Below are 16,083 nucleotides of genomic sequence, written 5' to 3' on the forward strand. Positions count from 1 at the left end.
ATAATCAAAATAGTGCCTTCCTGAACAGCATGTAGGGCTTGTTCTTCTGACGCAAGTGGAAGATAGAGGGGAAAGTATTGCGATGCTTATTAGTAGCCTGTAAGATGACTACTTTACTCAGCAGGAAAGGAATTTCTGTTTTGTGGAAAACACTTTTTCTGGTCTGTGTTTAGTAGCAATGAGCAGGGAAAATACTCTGGCAAGTTTTGAACTTTGCTGCAGGTTTTTATGAGCGCATTTTACTGATAACGGTGAACCCTTTCCCCCTGGTATAGATGTGCATTAAGTGGCATTGGAATAGTTGGCTGTTGGCAACGTGTGTGAACTTTGTTACTCTGTCGGGTTTCTCCAACCAAGTGATTGCTAAAAACATTTAATCACTTTACTGAGTAGCCCTTACTTAATTAGTGGATGTGGCTGCGTTTAGCCGTGTATGGGTGGATAAAACAAGCGTGGTGTATGCAATTTTTACCTGATCTTATACGTTAGCTCCTAGTTTGCTGCTTTGTCCGTTGGTTGAATCACTTTTTGAATCGTTAGTGTGAAAGTAATGGCTTTGCTTTATCTATAAAGTTTATAGTGTGATTATCTAAGGCACTTCGGTGCACGGTGTGTTCTCTCTGTGCTGTGACCGAGGTGGTTTCTGAGGCTGAGTGAGGGGTGGGGCTGTGCCTGCCTGCTGCAGGGACAAGGAAGCGGACTTGTGGTTCTGAAGAAGGCTGTTGGTGCTGCTGGGCAAAAGGACTTGGGTGCTTGGCTCTTTCTGTAAACCCTCCCAGCTGTCAGTCCTGCTGCAGGTAAGAGCAGATGTTCCTGTTGAGCCGCTCACAAAATGTCTCATGGCGTGACTTGACCCAGCACTGCCCAACACCCGGTCTGTCCCTGGTGTCGATGTTCGTCAGCAGACAGATCACAGCATGGTGATGTGTCCTCATCCAGGTAAGACAGCGTTCCCAGCTCCTGCACTGTGCTGCCTCGCAGCTCAGCAGGACAGGGCTAGGCAAGAAATGAGTTTTTGTGCCCTGGCAGCACGCCTGCCCTGTTTGCCTGCCTTGCTGTTTCCTCTTGTGGTGGCATTTTACAATCATCACCCACAGGCGTTGCTTTTAAACTGCTGTGACGTGGGCGAGGGGGTGCAGAGCCTTCACGCCCGGAGCGGCAGTAATGAGTTAGTTGGCAGCTCTCTCATTCTACCCTACGAAAGCATCCAATGTTCAAACTCTTTGGGGAAAGGAATTATTTTGCTTGCAACCTCCTTTCCTTGTTTAAAGCTTGGAATAATGTAGAGAAGGCATTCCTGTTGTAATCCCAAGTGATATTCAGAATGCCTGTAATGAAATATCTGATGTCAGCCAAAATACAGGTGCTCTCTTGAGTAAGCAGTGTTACAGTATTTCTCTTGTTTTGTACACTGTTTTTTTTTTTATGTACCAATAGTTTGAAACTTCGCTAGAAACTACAGCCTTGAGCAGCTTGGGAAAAGCATGAACTGCCTGGTAGCAAAGCCAACCTGTCAACAGGGTTGATTTAGGAAGTTCCAGCAAGGCTAAAAATGATTATTTGCCCAAATAGAAATGCCTGTTCCTGGAAACCAATTCCCTCAACTGAAATACCACTTTGGGATAGGTGTTGAGGGCATTGGGTACTACAGAGCTATCTTGTGAGTCATGAGTGAGGATGCCAAAGTGCAGGCATCGTGTTAATGTTCTGCTGCTGCCCTGTTGACGGTGCTGATTTCAGAATGTGCTTTGATAAGACATAGTTCATAGTATAGCAACATATTTAAGGGTAGGCAAATGTTGGCTAATCAAGGATTTCCTTCCTTTCTGTGTTAACTAGTTCATTACAACATAAAAAAAATAATCTGTGTTCAGTAAGTGGGAATATCTTTTTTTTTCAGTACATTTGGTGTGTGCAAGTAGACTACTTCTGTTTCAGGTAATTAGCGCTGCATTAGCGCAACATAGCAACTGGTGTTTAAACACAAGGTAATTAACTGTACAGCGTAGATGTAGTGTGCTAAAGATCTAACCATACCCACGAATTTTAACAGCACATCTTCATATTGCCAGTTTGTGCTATGTGGAAATAAATTAACTAGCAAAGAGTAACCCAGATCTGTGATTTTGAGCATAACTGCTTTCTGCTGCTTGTTTTTGTTGTGTGGGTTGTGGGGTTTTTTTTCTACGTGAAATTGTGTCGGATTCTTCAAGATCATCTGAGAGGGTCTGATAATGCTCTCTGTGCCGGTCCACGGTGGCCAATTGTCCTAAGCGTGTTTTTCTCCTTGTCTTTCTTTGAATTTGCTCTTGTATTCGATGATATTAAGAATGAGATAGTTAAGCAGATGTGAAGGGGCAATTAACTGAATTATAGATATGTTTTATGCAATGGAATACATCTGCAATCAGCTTCTTTAGTAACAGTCCATCATTTGACCAGACAGCTTTAAATCCTGTGAGGTTGAGTGTCCAGAGTGTTTTAATTTTCATCTGACTGACCTGTTGCGTATAGCTTGTCTCTTCTTCAGCTTAATGCTTGAAAATAAGGGTGTTAGCAGGGGATAAAAATGCATTTAACATAGTATTACGTTTTCTTCACAGACTCTGTGACATCTCTGGGACCTGCAATGACAAGTCAGAACAGTAGCCATGCAGAGAAAACTGGTGAAATGTCCTCAAAGCAGTCAGCACCAAAAGTGCAGGTCCAACGATCTGTCTCCCGAGAAACCATCACGATTCATTTCTCTGCATTTGGGAAGGAGGAAGAAGAGGAGGAAGAGGAATTTAGGGAATTTCTTGATGAGGAACTAGATGACCAAAGCATTGTAACAGCACTTGAAGCCAAGGAAGACCTCTGCTTTGAGCAAACCGGCCATGATTTTTCTGGTCCAGCTACCTCGCTTACCGTGGCCAACTCTGCATCACTACTGTCCTCATCACCTGCAGTTCTGCCAACTGCAGAGACTGTAAAGCTGTTGGATTCTCCTTCCACATCCCAAGTATTCAGTGCAGTGCCACTAGTCCCGTCTCCATCATCCCACTCATGTCATACAATTAGCTCATCGGCCACACCACCACCTGTGGAACAGAAATCCAGCCTATCGTCTTCACCATCCTCATCTCCTTCCAGATCAGTTGTCTGTTCTAGTGGATCATCCACAGCTTCTAGTTCAAAGCCTTGTAAGGGTTTAGTCAAGTCCCTTTCAACGGATGTGGAGCCAAAAGAACCCACCCCACCGATGCGACATAGACAGTTAATGAAAACCTTAGTGAAGTCTCTGTCTACAGACACTTCTAAACAAGAGTCTGAAGCTGTGTCTTACAAGCCACCCGACTCGAAGCTGAACTTGCATCTGTTCAAACAGTTCACTCAACCTCGAGCTACAGGTGGCGATTCTAAAACTGCCCCTTCATCTCCATTAACATCTCCCTCTGACACTCGTTCCTTTTTTAAAGTACCTGAAATGGAGGCTAAAATTGAAGATACTAAAAGACGCCTTTCTGAAGTAATTTATGACCCTTTTCAGCTGTTCAGTAAAATAATGGGTGATGAAAGTAGTAGCCACAGGCCCAAAGCCTTATCTTCAAGTGCTTCAGAACTCTCAAACCTTTCCAGTTTGAATGGCCATTTGGAAAGCAATAACAACTACAGCATTAAGGAAGAGGAATGTGATTCCGAAGGGGATTTCTATGGAAGTGACTCTAACCTGAACAAGAACAATCAGTCAAAAGCGGCTGAGGAACATGCAAAGGAGACGGAGACCAAAAGCTCTCAGTCTGTAAGCACAAAGGACGTGAGTTCAAAAACTTCGCTTGTACTTGAAAAATGTTCTTTGTCTGCTCTAGCCAGCAGAGAGGATGAGGAATTTTGTGAACTGTATTCTGAAGACTTCGCCTTGCTAGAGGATGAAAGCAAAAATGATAAACCCGCTGAAACTGTGCTCGATCCAGAGCTGACTGAGGAAAATGGTACTCTGCTCAGTAGTGAAGATGAAAATAATCCCTGTGTGCAACAGCCTCAAGTACCAGTGAAAACTTTATACTTCTTAACACTGTTAGTCTATGCTTACTTTATTACCCCTCTCCCTGGCTACTTAAGTGGACTCTTCTTTGGAGTGGCCCTCGGATTTATGACAGCTGTCTGTGTGATTTGGCTTCTTACTCCACGTACTCGTGAATATCACAAATTGCATAAAAGTATGAAAAAGCGATGGAATACAGGAGCTCTAGACATCAAAGAACCTGAAATACTGAAGGTGAGGTCATGGCATTTTGTGCGTGCGTGTCTGTGTGTGTTATTTTGTGTAAAAGTAGTAAACTAGGTTTATTCTGAAGGTGGAAATGAGGTGAACTATCCCCATTTGTGAACAGAGTATTGTTTTGTGGTCAGATGGCTTTGGAGGGGGAACAAATGTTTTAATATCCAAGAATATGTAAGGCTTCAGTGTCCTTAAGGATTAGCAGACAAACAGGATTGCTTCAAAAGTAAAAGGGCAAATGGTTCTGCTGATGGATTTGAAATGATGCAGTTGAACTACTGAAAGCAAGTAGTGTCAGAGTTTAGCCTGTAAAATAACATTTGTGCTTTAAGCTGCGTCTTGGGAGTTGTATTTTGTTTCTGGGGTATTTTACTGTCTGGGCAGTAATTTGTCTGTCTTGCCTTTTCAGTCCAAGCAGACTCAAAAGTGTCATTTTAAAGTAAGGCATAAATAGTTAGAGAGCGTGTGGATTCTCAAACATTAGCTAATTAGGATGGGAGGAGGAATGGGTGATGATTGAGACGTTCTCACGGGTTATGATGTCTGTGGTGCTGTGTGCTGATGTCTTGAATATTTTACTGTACGCTGTGGATTACAGTTCAGTCAAACATGTTCCTGAGAGCTGGGTTTTAAATAGAGCTCTTAGAAAATCTATTCTCCTTTGCCCTTCCCTGTTTCTACTTCTGGTCCACAACTGGAACCTGTTGTCGCTTCATACATCTGGCACAGCCTGTTGTGATCCGTACCTGGTTACTTCACTGGCTTTGTGCTGTTTTTGTCCTGTCCTGATTTCTCTCTCTGAATTAAAATAATATTCTCCCAATTGCAGGATTCCGAACAGTAAAACATCTGCCCACCTTAGACCTTTTTTTGTCTTTAGATTCCCTATGAATAAATGCTCAAAGAACTGCTATTACGTTTTTCCTCATTTATCAAAAAAAATATTATGGTTGTAATGAGAGGGATACTAATGCAGGTGGTGTCATCTGAGTGATTGACGGTCTTTCAAGACCGCTGCAGCATTTGATTATATCTTTTAATCATAATAGTTATTAATCAATCTGTTAATAGCACTAATACCATGTCTGGGGAAAGTCATAATCCAAATATGAGCTTTCATCGTGAAGTAACATTAAAATGTTGATGCTCTATGAGACTTATCTCTGCTGTTCCTACTCGCATGAATTAACTCTGTTAAACTGCAGTTTGAATACAAAATTTGCAGCCTAGGGTCATGAAAGAAGAAAAGAAAACCAGCGTGGGCCTTTTAAAGCCATTTTATGCCAGTGCTGTGTTCAGACTCATGTGCTTGCAGCGGGCTGGCAGGGTTGGTAGCGCTGCTGTGCCAGAGGCGACGTGCTGTGCTGCGGGAGCCGGCTCCGTCTGCGAACAAACAGCCCGGATCCTGCGAGCACGTGTGGGCTCTCGGATAGCAGAGGTGACCTTTGAGCAACGTGGCTTTTATTGCAGTGTTCTGTCCTGATACTTTTCCAGGTTAGTCACCTGTCTGCTGGTGAGCACTTCCTCCCAATTTAGAATTATAGAATGATTTGGGTTGGAAGGGACTTCAAGGCTCATCCAGCTCCAACCTGCCATGGGCAGGGACACCTCCCACTGGATCAGGGGCTCCAAGCCCCATCCAACCTGACCTTGAACATCTCCAGGGATGGGGCAGCCACAGCTTCTTTGGGCAACTTGTGCCAGTGCCTCCCCACCTAAATTTTCCCTGTTTCAGCTTAAAACTGTTCCTCCTCATCCTATCCCTGTACTCCCCGATAAAGAGCCCCTTCCCAGCTTTCCTGTAGCCCCTTTTCAGTACTGGAAGGCTGCTCTAAGGTCTCCCTGGAGCCTTCTCTTCTCCATTTCAACTGCGGACTATTACAAACAGAGATCACAGGGTCAGTGTGAATGGCAAGCAGCTGCAGGGTAGCATGTGACTATAGTCTTTGTCCTCCCAGAATTACTAAATTTCTTATTTTAAGAACTTCGCTAGTACAAAAAAGACCTATCATACAGTCACCGCTCTCCTACACAAGGAAATCCATTGTTGTTTCAGTAGTTTGGGAAAATTTATCTGTTTCTCGCACGTTATGGTAACAAAACTTCTCTGTTTAGAAGTGTTGCAAAACGGTTTCCGTAGGCTGTGAATCTTGTGTTCCAGTTTGTTTTCACAAAGAGAGGGGAGGAAGCATTTCTGCTAAAATTGTTCTTAAAATGCAAGAACTTTGGGATGAATTTGGGGGTTTCTTAGATAACCTCAAAAATGATTACATATAGCAATATTGTGCACTTGATGTGTGTCTGAAGGTGTTTGTCATCTCAACTCTCAGCTTTTCACTTTTAAAGCTATATTCATGGATTACTTTTTTTCTTCTCACTATGGTATATGGCAGTCAAAAGAGTGAAGTGTAAATCATACCTTGTTTACACTGCTGCGTGGCCTCTGTTCAGCTCACGCGCTGGTGCTGGAAAACTCAAGACTATTCCATCTCGAGCAAGATGTTAAGGAAACTTGAGGTGTACTCTGACCTTCCTTTTTGGGTACCACACGAACCAAGAGGTTTCCAACTCACCTGCTGGAAAGAACACTGTAGCTTGTTAGAATTACGAGGGCTGGTGTGGCTAAGCTCCTTATACACATCAACTTTCCAAGTGTCTCTTCCTCTGCGCCAGCTTGTGTGGTCTTTGGCTGGACTGCCTTGCAGGAGAAGGCGATAAACATTTGAGGCAGCACATTTTTGTCTGTATGTTTGCCTGGCCGCAGGCTCCAGACTTCAGTGTCTGCGCTAGAAATAGCTCCGAGATCCGATCTGGGAGGCAGGTGGGAATCTCTCCAGAGATCTGTGGGCCATATGGATATTCCAGTTCTGCACAGAATGAATGGCTCACGGTGGCTTTAGGCAACTCATGTGATGTCTTTGTGCTTCAAAAAGTCCAGCTGGAGTTCCTGGCTGAAAATTAATTGCTATCTGCTCAAAAATGTCTTGGCTGAATAATTTCTAGGAAGGAAATGGGATATGCTCAAGCATACAACCACCCTGCTGTGCAGAACCGTGGTTTATAGAAGACTCTTCCTCATGCGTTGTATTTCTATGTGATATAACCCACTATAAGCAAAAAAACCCAAGCATGGAGCTGCTTCAAAGAGCCCGTGTTGGTCTAGATATTTTTGCTAATAAAGAGGTGGTCTGCTTTGCAGCCGAGCAGAGATGAATGAATTAATCTTTCCTGAACATAAAAGAAATGCTAATTAATCTAGGTTTTTCAGGGTTTATAGTGAAAAATGGAGCTAGATGTTGGAGTAAGCAAAATATAGATACCACTGTTACTATGGAACCTAAGGAAGTCTGTGCTGTCTACTTTGAGAAATGATACAGCACTGAAGTAAATGAGCATTACAATAATTTTTATGTTTCTATGTGTGGGTGGAAACTTCTTTAATAAGTTAAAATGTTGCTGTAATTTCTGGGATGTTTTGCATAAGGCAGTTACAACTTCTTTTGTTTTGAAGAACGCTAGGGATGCTCGCTCAGCTCACCCCATGTCCCAGACGCAGATGCTTTCCCCAACTACACTCACCTAGGTATTTGTAAATGTGCCTTTTAGTGCTCCAGGGTACTAGTTTTTCATTCCCTCGTCTTGGCTTTCTGTTGACATTAACGACTATCAAGTCTGCCAAATTAAAGATGTAATGTGCAGGTAGAAATAATTACCAAAGGATGTTGCAGGGCAGGTTAGGAGAGGGAAAATGTGTCCCCCTTGAATGAGTACTCTGGTGTGGCTTCTGCCCCATTTATCATCTCTCATTTTCTATAAGCAGATGTTAGAGGAGCAGCAGAGCCCCCATGGTTAGAGTCAGCGCGCATGGGCTTGTTACAGCAGGGCTGGTTGGTTTGTTTTCCGTTTCTTTCGCTGGCAGGAAGGAATGAAATTTAATCCTAGCACGTGGGACTCCTGTGCTGTAAGCGGGCAGTTACACAATGTGTTAAATGATGTTAAACGGCGATGGTGTGTTAAAACAAACTCCATTGTGGTCTTCCACTCAGTCCTTAATTGTTGGTGATTAACATGTCAGGGCTGTCTATGAGCAGCCAGACTGTTTGCTCTGCCTGGGCTGCTGGTGATTAAAATGTCCGTGCTGGAAGCAGGCGGGCGGCTCTGCGGCGTGTCCTCACCACCTGCCTCCTGCGCTCCCCAGCCAGCCTGCGTCTGCAGATCTCGCGGCGTTCAGTGAAGATGAGATGGGAGAGCACTGCACTGCGTGGGCAAAATGATTTACTTATGAAAACAAATCGTGTGTTTGGGCTACAGTCCTCATCTCGTGCTCTGTCACTTTGGTGCCGCCTCGTTGAGGGCGTTCTCCGCTTTGTTGTGTTTGTACAATAAATGACACAACTTTGGCAAAGCTTTGGTAATTATTTAAAACTTTGATGTGGAACTGTACTTGGTTTTCCAGCATCTTAAAAGCCTGTTAACAAGCGTTTTCTTCTCTAGGGATGGATGAATGAAATCTATAATTATGATCCAGAAACGTACCATGCTACATTGACTCACTCTGTCTATGTGCGACTCGAGGGAAGCACCTTACGGCTTTCAAAACCCCATAAAAATATTTCTAGGAGGGCTGTGTACAATGAGCCGAAGCCTGAAGTCACCTATGTCAGCCAGAAAATCTATGAGCTTACAGAGAGCAAGGTGAGTGTGCTTCGGTTTAACAACAGTCCAAGGTTGTATCTGTATCTCTTGTGTTCCTATGTTCTTTATGTGGCTACAGAAACGGAGGATATACAACTGAAATATAAGTTAATTTAACCTTCTCGTTTATTCTTCAGATTTCCTTGGTCCCTAAGAGTCTGGCACGAAAACGTATTTGGAATAAGAAGTATCCTATTTGCATTGAACTTGCTAGACAGGATGACTTTATGGCTAAGGCCCAGGCTGATAAGGAGAATACAGAGGAAAAGTTATCTGCTGAAAAAGTGGACTTGAACAACGAAGAATCCAAGAAGGATGGAGCAAAGCACACTAGCCAAAAAGATCAAGTGCTTTATCTCTTTGGAAGGACAGGCAGGGAGAAGGAGGAATGGTTCAGAAGGTTCCTTCTTGCATCCAAGCAGAAATCTGAAGCGAAGAAGCCATCCAGTTTATGTGGGAGCAAGCCAGGTATTCCGATTCTGTGTTCTAGTAAAAGTGTCTATTAAAAGAAACAGGTCAAATTTATGTTTTTCCCAGTGGTAGTTATAGCAACTGTGGAGCTATAATGATCTTTGCAGGCAGATAATGCTAAGGCTTTCTGCTGCTCCTTACCTTGGCCTCTGATTCCCACCTTCCCACCCTGCTTTTTCCTCTTGGCTTTATTCTTGGCCATATGCCCTCAACTATTCTTACTGTTTTTAGCCTGTTTTGTGTGAAAACACTATTTTTCAGTGACCGTGACAACACTGGTAATTCTTGTAAGGATGAATTGATCAGTCTTTTTTGTCTGCATTGTTGGAATTGAAGTCAACATTTGCGGTATTAGACTCAATCCCATTATCCATTCTTCCTCCTCCATCCTTCCCTCTACTCTAGACTCCTGTAAACAGTGGAGAGCTTTTTTATGTTAAAGGTAAACATGTTTCTGCTTAAATAAAAAGTCCTGTGCTAATTCATATATCTGAACCACCAAACGTGTTAGTCTACGGTATTGAACAAGTGTTTGAAGTATTAGTTTTAAACCATCCTCTGATATAATTTTAAATCTGAATGACTCATGCTTTTCTGTCTTTATTCTCCAGGAAGCTTTTTAAAAATTGGTTACCATCGTTATTTTTGGCACATCTTGAAATGCAAAAGCAAAATTAATGGCTAATTAAAATTCTAATAGTTACAAGGTTTTGCCAATCCTTTTAATTGTAACAATCTGTTACGAAATGAAAAAAAAAGTTTAGTTACATGCACATTTTAATCACCCGACTTTTATTTTAGCCATTCCCCAGCAGGGCTGTTGGGAATTCTGCCATATGTTGTACATATGTGACTGTCCCTATTTAAATATGCTTTTGATCAGCTGAGTTTTCCAGTCACACATCCTGCTGACTGCTGGATCATAACAAATATTGACTAATTTGGGTTTAGGACCACCTAAGCACACAGTAGTGGAATTAGTGGTATTTTCAGAATAAATTAAATTTGCAAGCTAATTATGTTGCCGTGTTTGATTGTACACTCTGCTGTTTGACCGTCAGGTTCCTTTTCTATTAAACAGTTATTATTCCTTTTGATTTAGGGATCTTGCCAACACACAGTAGAAGCGATAGTCAGTCTGGAGTTCTCACACATAGCAGAAGCAGCAGCAAGGGGAGTGCAGAAGAAATTGCGTCGCAGCCGAAGCACAAGGATCTGGCTGGCAACGTGCGCCAGAAGATGCTTCTGGACTACAATATTTATATGGCAAAGTGTGTTCCACAGGAAAAGAAAAGCCCCTCAGGTAGCCCAGTTCTCAGTGCAGACAGCAGCCCTACAGCTGTGAAAAAGGTAATGCTTCTCCCAAAAAAAGATGCATCAGAGGTGGTGATATATTTTATCTTGTTAACTACTACTTTTAAAATGAGTTATGTAGAAAGGAAAAAGAATTTCTTTAATTACAGGTTGGACCTAAACTTTTTATAAAGTCAGTGTGGTTTTTCATTGATTTAGTTTGATTTCTAATCTCCCAAGAATGTCTGGTTTTTTTTTTTACAGAGTTTTGTACCTGAAAGATTGAACAGCTGAAGGCAATAAGGCTTTAGATGTTCTTCATTAGGAATGCACAGGTGTGTCCTGAAAAGCACTAGTCCCAAAAGAACTTATATCTTATGCTTACGTTTAAAACAAACAAATCACAATTCTGCAAGCCTCACTTCCCAATAGTAGCGAAAAGTTCAATTTTTATATATGTATTCTAAAGCAGGTTGTACTAAAAGCATATTTTCGAGGTCCTGGCTTGTTGAATCAATTTAAGTGGCATTTTTAGTACTTGGTAGTAATGTTAATCTTCATTTTCTACTGATTGTGGGGAGCTGAAGGCTCCCTGCCATTTCAGAGTGCATCTGAGCATCTGACTGGGGCGGCATTGTCACATAACACAAATATACGCTGGATGCTGTTCGTAGCAGTTACTCAGTGCAGCTCTTACACTGTAAATCTGTTTTCAGCCCCACATTTGGCTTCGTTCATCCACACTAAATCACACGAGGCAGTGCTTTTTTGTCCTGGACACGAATACTCTTTTTTTCTGTTGTGTGTTTTAGAAAGTGCTTAACCTCTTCAGTTCTTCTCAAGAATGATGCCCTGGCCCTGTTGCCATGAGCAGGGTTAGGAGTTTGCTTTTAGTATGTACTGATAGTCCTCTGGCTGTGGCTTTGGTGACAGTGGGATAGATTTTACTGCAGTATTCCTGCTCCTTGGGTTGAGTGGGAGACAGAAATGGGATTGGCTCTTGGATAGGCTATAGCTTGATTTGGATGATCTTGCTCAAAGAGGCCTAAAGCATGGATGGATGGTTTGTATGGTTTCCATTTTTTAAATGCCTTGTAAAGCAATACTAAATGGCTGATGTGTTAGTGTTGTATAGTACATGGCAGCGTAGTAGCGAGCAACGGCTGTGGCTCTGACTAATCCTTTGGTCTCTTGGGCTGCATTTGGATCACTCTTAATAAACAGAACTTTAATATTAAGCATGACACTCCTAATAAATGGATCCTTAACGTTAAGTGATACCATTCATGTAAAACATGTAATTAATGTCATGCTGCTTTGTTGCCGGACTTTCATACACTGTCCAGAGAGGAGCAGGAGGCCACGGTACAGCATACAAATAAACACATCTCGTGTTCTCCCAGGAAAAAAAAAGGATATTCTAGCCCCTGACAACCCACAAAGCAGTGATGAATTCGCTGCTGAATCTGGCACGTGTCAGAAATTGTTCTATAAATAGACCAGCAGTGCTGGCAGGAAACTTGCGTCACAGCCGAAGCTACTAACCCAGCAATTCTGCCTGCGCGAGGCTGCAGCCATCAGGAGCAGTCACTGCCAAGGAATGATGTTCAGAACTGTAGCATCTACCCGACTCCTCCTAGAATGCACAGCTTTTCTGCTGGCTTCAGGATTTCTGCCTGTAATAATGAAAGGCAAATTCTCCTTTCGTTGCAGGCAGCTGGGAGGTGTTAAGTATATTGTCTTTTCTTTGTGGAAACCTCCTGGTTTTAATGAAATGCATGATAGCATGTACACACCCAGAAGTATTTCAGCTGCCTTTGCTTTCATGTCAGTGATACAATATCTGAACATATATCTCCAAGTGTTTTGAGACCAAGACATAATCTTTTGGACTGGAGACAAAATCTTTAATGGAGCAGATGGAATGATGAGGTTTCCTGAATCCTGTATACAGACACTGGAAGGAAGAATTTGTTTCCCTGCACTGCATTTTTTTATCATCTATTTGTGATGTTTCGAAACTGGGTTTAAGGATGCAATGTCTTGCTTTCGTATTTTTTTTCTTTTTATAAAATGAAAGAAGAGTAGAATAGCTGTTCTAGATCCTGTTGGGAAGAGAATGTCTCTGCTGCAGACACATTTCTAAGTCTGCCCACTCTGAGTTTATCTGCTTTTTATGCCAGAGGTTAAATTACATACAACTTTCTCATTTCATTGCCAGAGGTGAATCTGTAGCTGTGTGGGCTCATTCACTCTGTTGCACGTCAGGATGATGACAAGCAAGCTCATGTCAGGCCAGCTGATATGGTTGTAAAGCTGCTGTCTGTGCTGAATATTTAGTGTTCTTGGCTAACATGGGCTGTAACACTGAACTTCCCAGTTTACGTGAGTTCTTTTTGGCCTTAGTTTATAGAATTTACTGAATAACCTGCTCTTTGTTTTCAGTTACCAGATGCCCCAGTGGAACCTGAAAATGAAGAACAGGAGGCCTGGGTGAACGCGTTGCTTGGAAGAATATTTTGGGATTTTTTAGGAGAAAAGTATTGGTCTGATCTAGTATCAAAGAAGATCCAGATGAAACTTAGCAAAATAAAGGTAACTGATTTGGAGAGTCGCATTACACACTCCCTTTGGAAGAAAACAAACCCGTGTTTGACTTTTAAAATGGCAGAAGAAACACCTAGGTCGTACTTGTATGTAAAACCCAAGTGAATAAATGTGATGCAGAGTTCCAGTTCAGCTTTATCCATATCACAGTAGGATCTCAACATGTTAACTTTGCTTCTTCATTTTCAAATGAATTACAGCTGGATTAACTATTTGTGTCTGAAGTTTTTATGTAAAAAGTGGAAGTATTACTGTGTTTACTCTAGGGATAAATAGAACTGCTTGTAAGTTCTGAAATCTGCTTTGGGAAATAGTATATTGCCTTTCAGATGGAGGAGATCAGGAAACCACAATTCTGATGTGCTCCTGTTAACTCCAGACATATGCTGCTTGCAGGAGAGGTTGGTGGGAGTAAAAGCCAGGGAAAGAGCAGTCTGTGGGGTGACAGGTTATAATTGTACACAAACTGCATAAGCTCAAAGGGTGAAGGGAGGAGTGATGCTTCTGAATGACTTCTGGGTCTTCCCTTTGCATTCTGAACTTCTGAACAGCAGCAGTTAATCAGTGGGCTGTTCAACTCCTGATGCTTGGGGAGGAGTTTGCCTCTTCTTAAGGGCAAAAGAAGATGTACTCTTGCTGACAAAAGCTCTGAAATTTAGCTGCCAGCACCAGCTGTGAGATAGTGTTGCTGTGCTTTGGGAAATAAGCAATAATTCTGCCCTGGCTGTTTCCACAATTGTGACAGCACAGTACCCAACCATCTAATTGGAAACGGTTTAAGTGGAAAGACTGGGAATGGGGGTTGGATGTATTTTTGATAGGTTAAATCGCTGTCTCTTCACAGGAGATAAAATTTCTGTCAATTAGAAATACTTACAGTCAATAGATACCAAAGCCATTGTGATTCTGTGCCTCTATTAGTCTGAAATTGATACAGATCTAAAAGCTAATGTGCTATGAAAGAATTTGCCAAAGATAAAATGTTGATATAACTGCAACTATAAAATATGTGACTGAATTTCCAAAGAAGTCTTTCATTTTCATTCACAGTAAAATAGGATTTACATTTCATTCTTGACTAAAAAGCAGGCTGGAGGTTTGAGGACAGCGTCTGCACTTCAGCATCACTTAAAAACATAACAAGTTCAAATGCTGAATCTCTCCTTAGAGTATTATTTTGAAACTACTAACTGTGAAATCCTAGAATTGGAAGAAATTTTTGCAATTGTATTTCTTTCTTTCACTGCTGGCTTTTCAGCTCAATCCATTCCTAAAGTGTAATGACCTTTCTTCTCTGAAGAAACAACGATGTTTAGTTCTACAACATGATTGGGTTTTTACGTTCTGTTCTCTTAGCTGCCGTATTTCATGAATGAGCTAACTCTCACCGAGCTTGACATGGGGATAGCAGTGCCGAAGATCCTTCAAGCCTTCAAACCTTCTGTTGATCACAGAGGTAAAATACGTGCTTCCTCTTTCGGGTTTGCCAGGTTCATGCCTTCATACCTGTGGAGAACCGAGTTTTTATCTGTATCTGTGTCTTAAGAAGAAGGTACACGTAATTAGAACTTATTCTGAGTTGATACTGAGTAGTCTTTATCTCCAATACCAGTAGCATCAAGCTTAGTATAAACATAATTCTATAGAGATGGAAATATGGTCATGTCTTTCCACTGGAAATAATTACTGAATTAAACTAAAATTTACATGCAGACCTTTATCTGATACTCTGTCATGGGCTAGAGAGAGCAATACGCATCTCAAGACAGATCTGTTTCTGTACCATAGCAAAAAATGGATTTGGCTCGCTTCGAGAGAAGCTGCCTTATTCTGAGAAGACACATTCTAGATGCTATTGTTTGCCCTTATTTCGCTTGAGACTCGTAACTCTTTGGGGAAAAGCCTTATCTCTAAAACATTGGGTCCCAACTTTTGAAAGTATGTTTTCCACTTCATAAACAAAGTATGTTTGAAAAGAGCAGATTGGTTTGTTGTCACTGGGAAGAAACCCCATCTTTTAAGAGGAATAAAAACTGAATAGATGGAATAAGATTTTGTGCAATCAGTACTCAGGGAACTGAAATATATTGCTGCTCCTTGTTGTATGCTTAATGCATGGGACAGTGGGTTCTCCACAGCATGTGGGACATCCTCTGGTTTTCCCAGCAGCCAAGTGGCTTCACCATGGGGAGAAATTTTATTGAGTTACAGAAAACAAAGCAAAAACTTCAGAAAAATTGTTACATGTGTGGTGCTTATCAGGTGGCTTTGTGGTTTCTTTTTAAAGAAACACACTCTGGGGTTTTTGTCAGTGTTCCCCTTTGCCAAGATTTAAACATTTTCTGAATTCCTTTCTCTGTTCTCATAGCTTTAGCTGTAACCAAAGACTGCAGTTTGAAGTCATGAGATGGGATTTAGGAGGCTGCTGAATACTCGGCTTCAATTAATTGTGGACAACAGCAGTGAGAACAGCTAACTCGTCCTGCTTCTTGTTCAGTTAGACTGTGACAAGCAAACACTTATGACAATCTTTTAACTTCTTTCGTGTTGACACAAATGACACATAAACTCAGAGTCTGAGTTTTTAAAAGTCTGCAGTGAATGATTACTGAAAAAAACTTATTTTGCTATTGTACTTAAAAGGACATGAATACAGGGATGATAGCTGGAAGTGCTGGTTTTCATAGGATAAATATATTGGTAACTTGACCTATGAATAAACTGCACACCGGAAAAAGAAATGCGTAAGGATGCAT

The 16,083-nt window shown here is 41.7% G+C and overlaps 1 protein-coding gene across 6 annotated transcripts in view; it reads left to right on the forward strand.

The window, feature by feature from the left end:
* TEX2 (testis expressed 2) overlaps positions 1-16,083 on the forward strand; it is a 45,707-nt gene that overhangs the window by 19,929 nt on the left and 9,695 nt on the right. For 5 of the 6 annotated variants that reach the window (XM_069872454.1, XM_069872449.1, XM_069872453.1 and 2 more), the window contains exons 2-7: positions 2,604-4,258; positions 8,756-8,956; positions 9,094-9,424; positions 10,530-10,777; positions 13,166-13,315; positions 14,684-14,783. In XM_069872454.1, the coding sequence (XP_069728555.1) occupies positions 2,630-4,258; positions 8,756-8,956; positions 9,094-9,424; positions 10,530-10,777; positions 13,166-13,315; positions 14,684-14,783 (2,659 nt within the window). In that variant the 5' untranslated portion in view covers positions 2,604-2,629. Of the gene's footprint in view, positions 1-902; positions 940-2,603; positions 4,259-8,755; positions 8,957-9,093; positions 9,425-10,529; positions 10,778-13,165; positions 13,316-14,683; positions 14,784-16,083 lie in introns of those variants that run through there. The other variant, XM_069872451.1, reaches the window with a different exon arrangement.

This window comes from Phaenicophaeus curvirostris, chromosome 19, assembly GCF_032191515.1.
Source record: "Phaenicophaeus curvirostris isolate KB17595 chromosome 19, BPBGC_Pcur_1.0, whole genome shotgun sequence".
NCBI classification, from domain to species: Eukaryota; Metazoa; Chordata; class Aves; order Cuculiformes; family Cuculidae; genus Phaenicophaeus; species Phaenicophaeus curvirostris.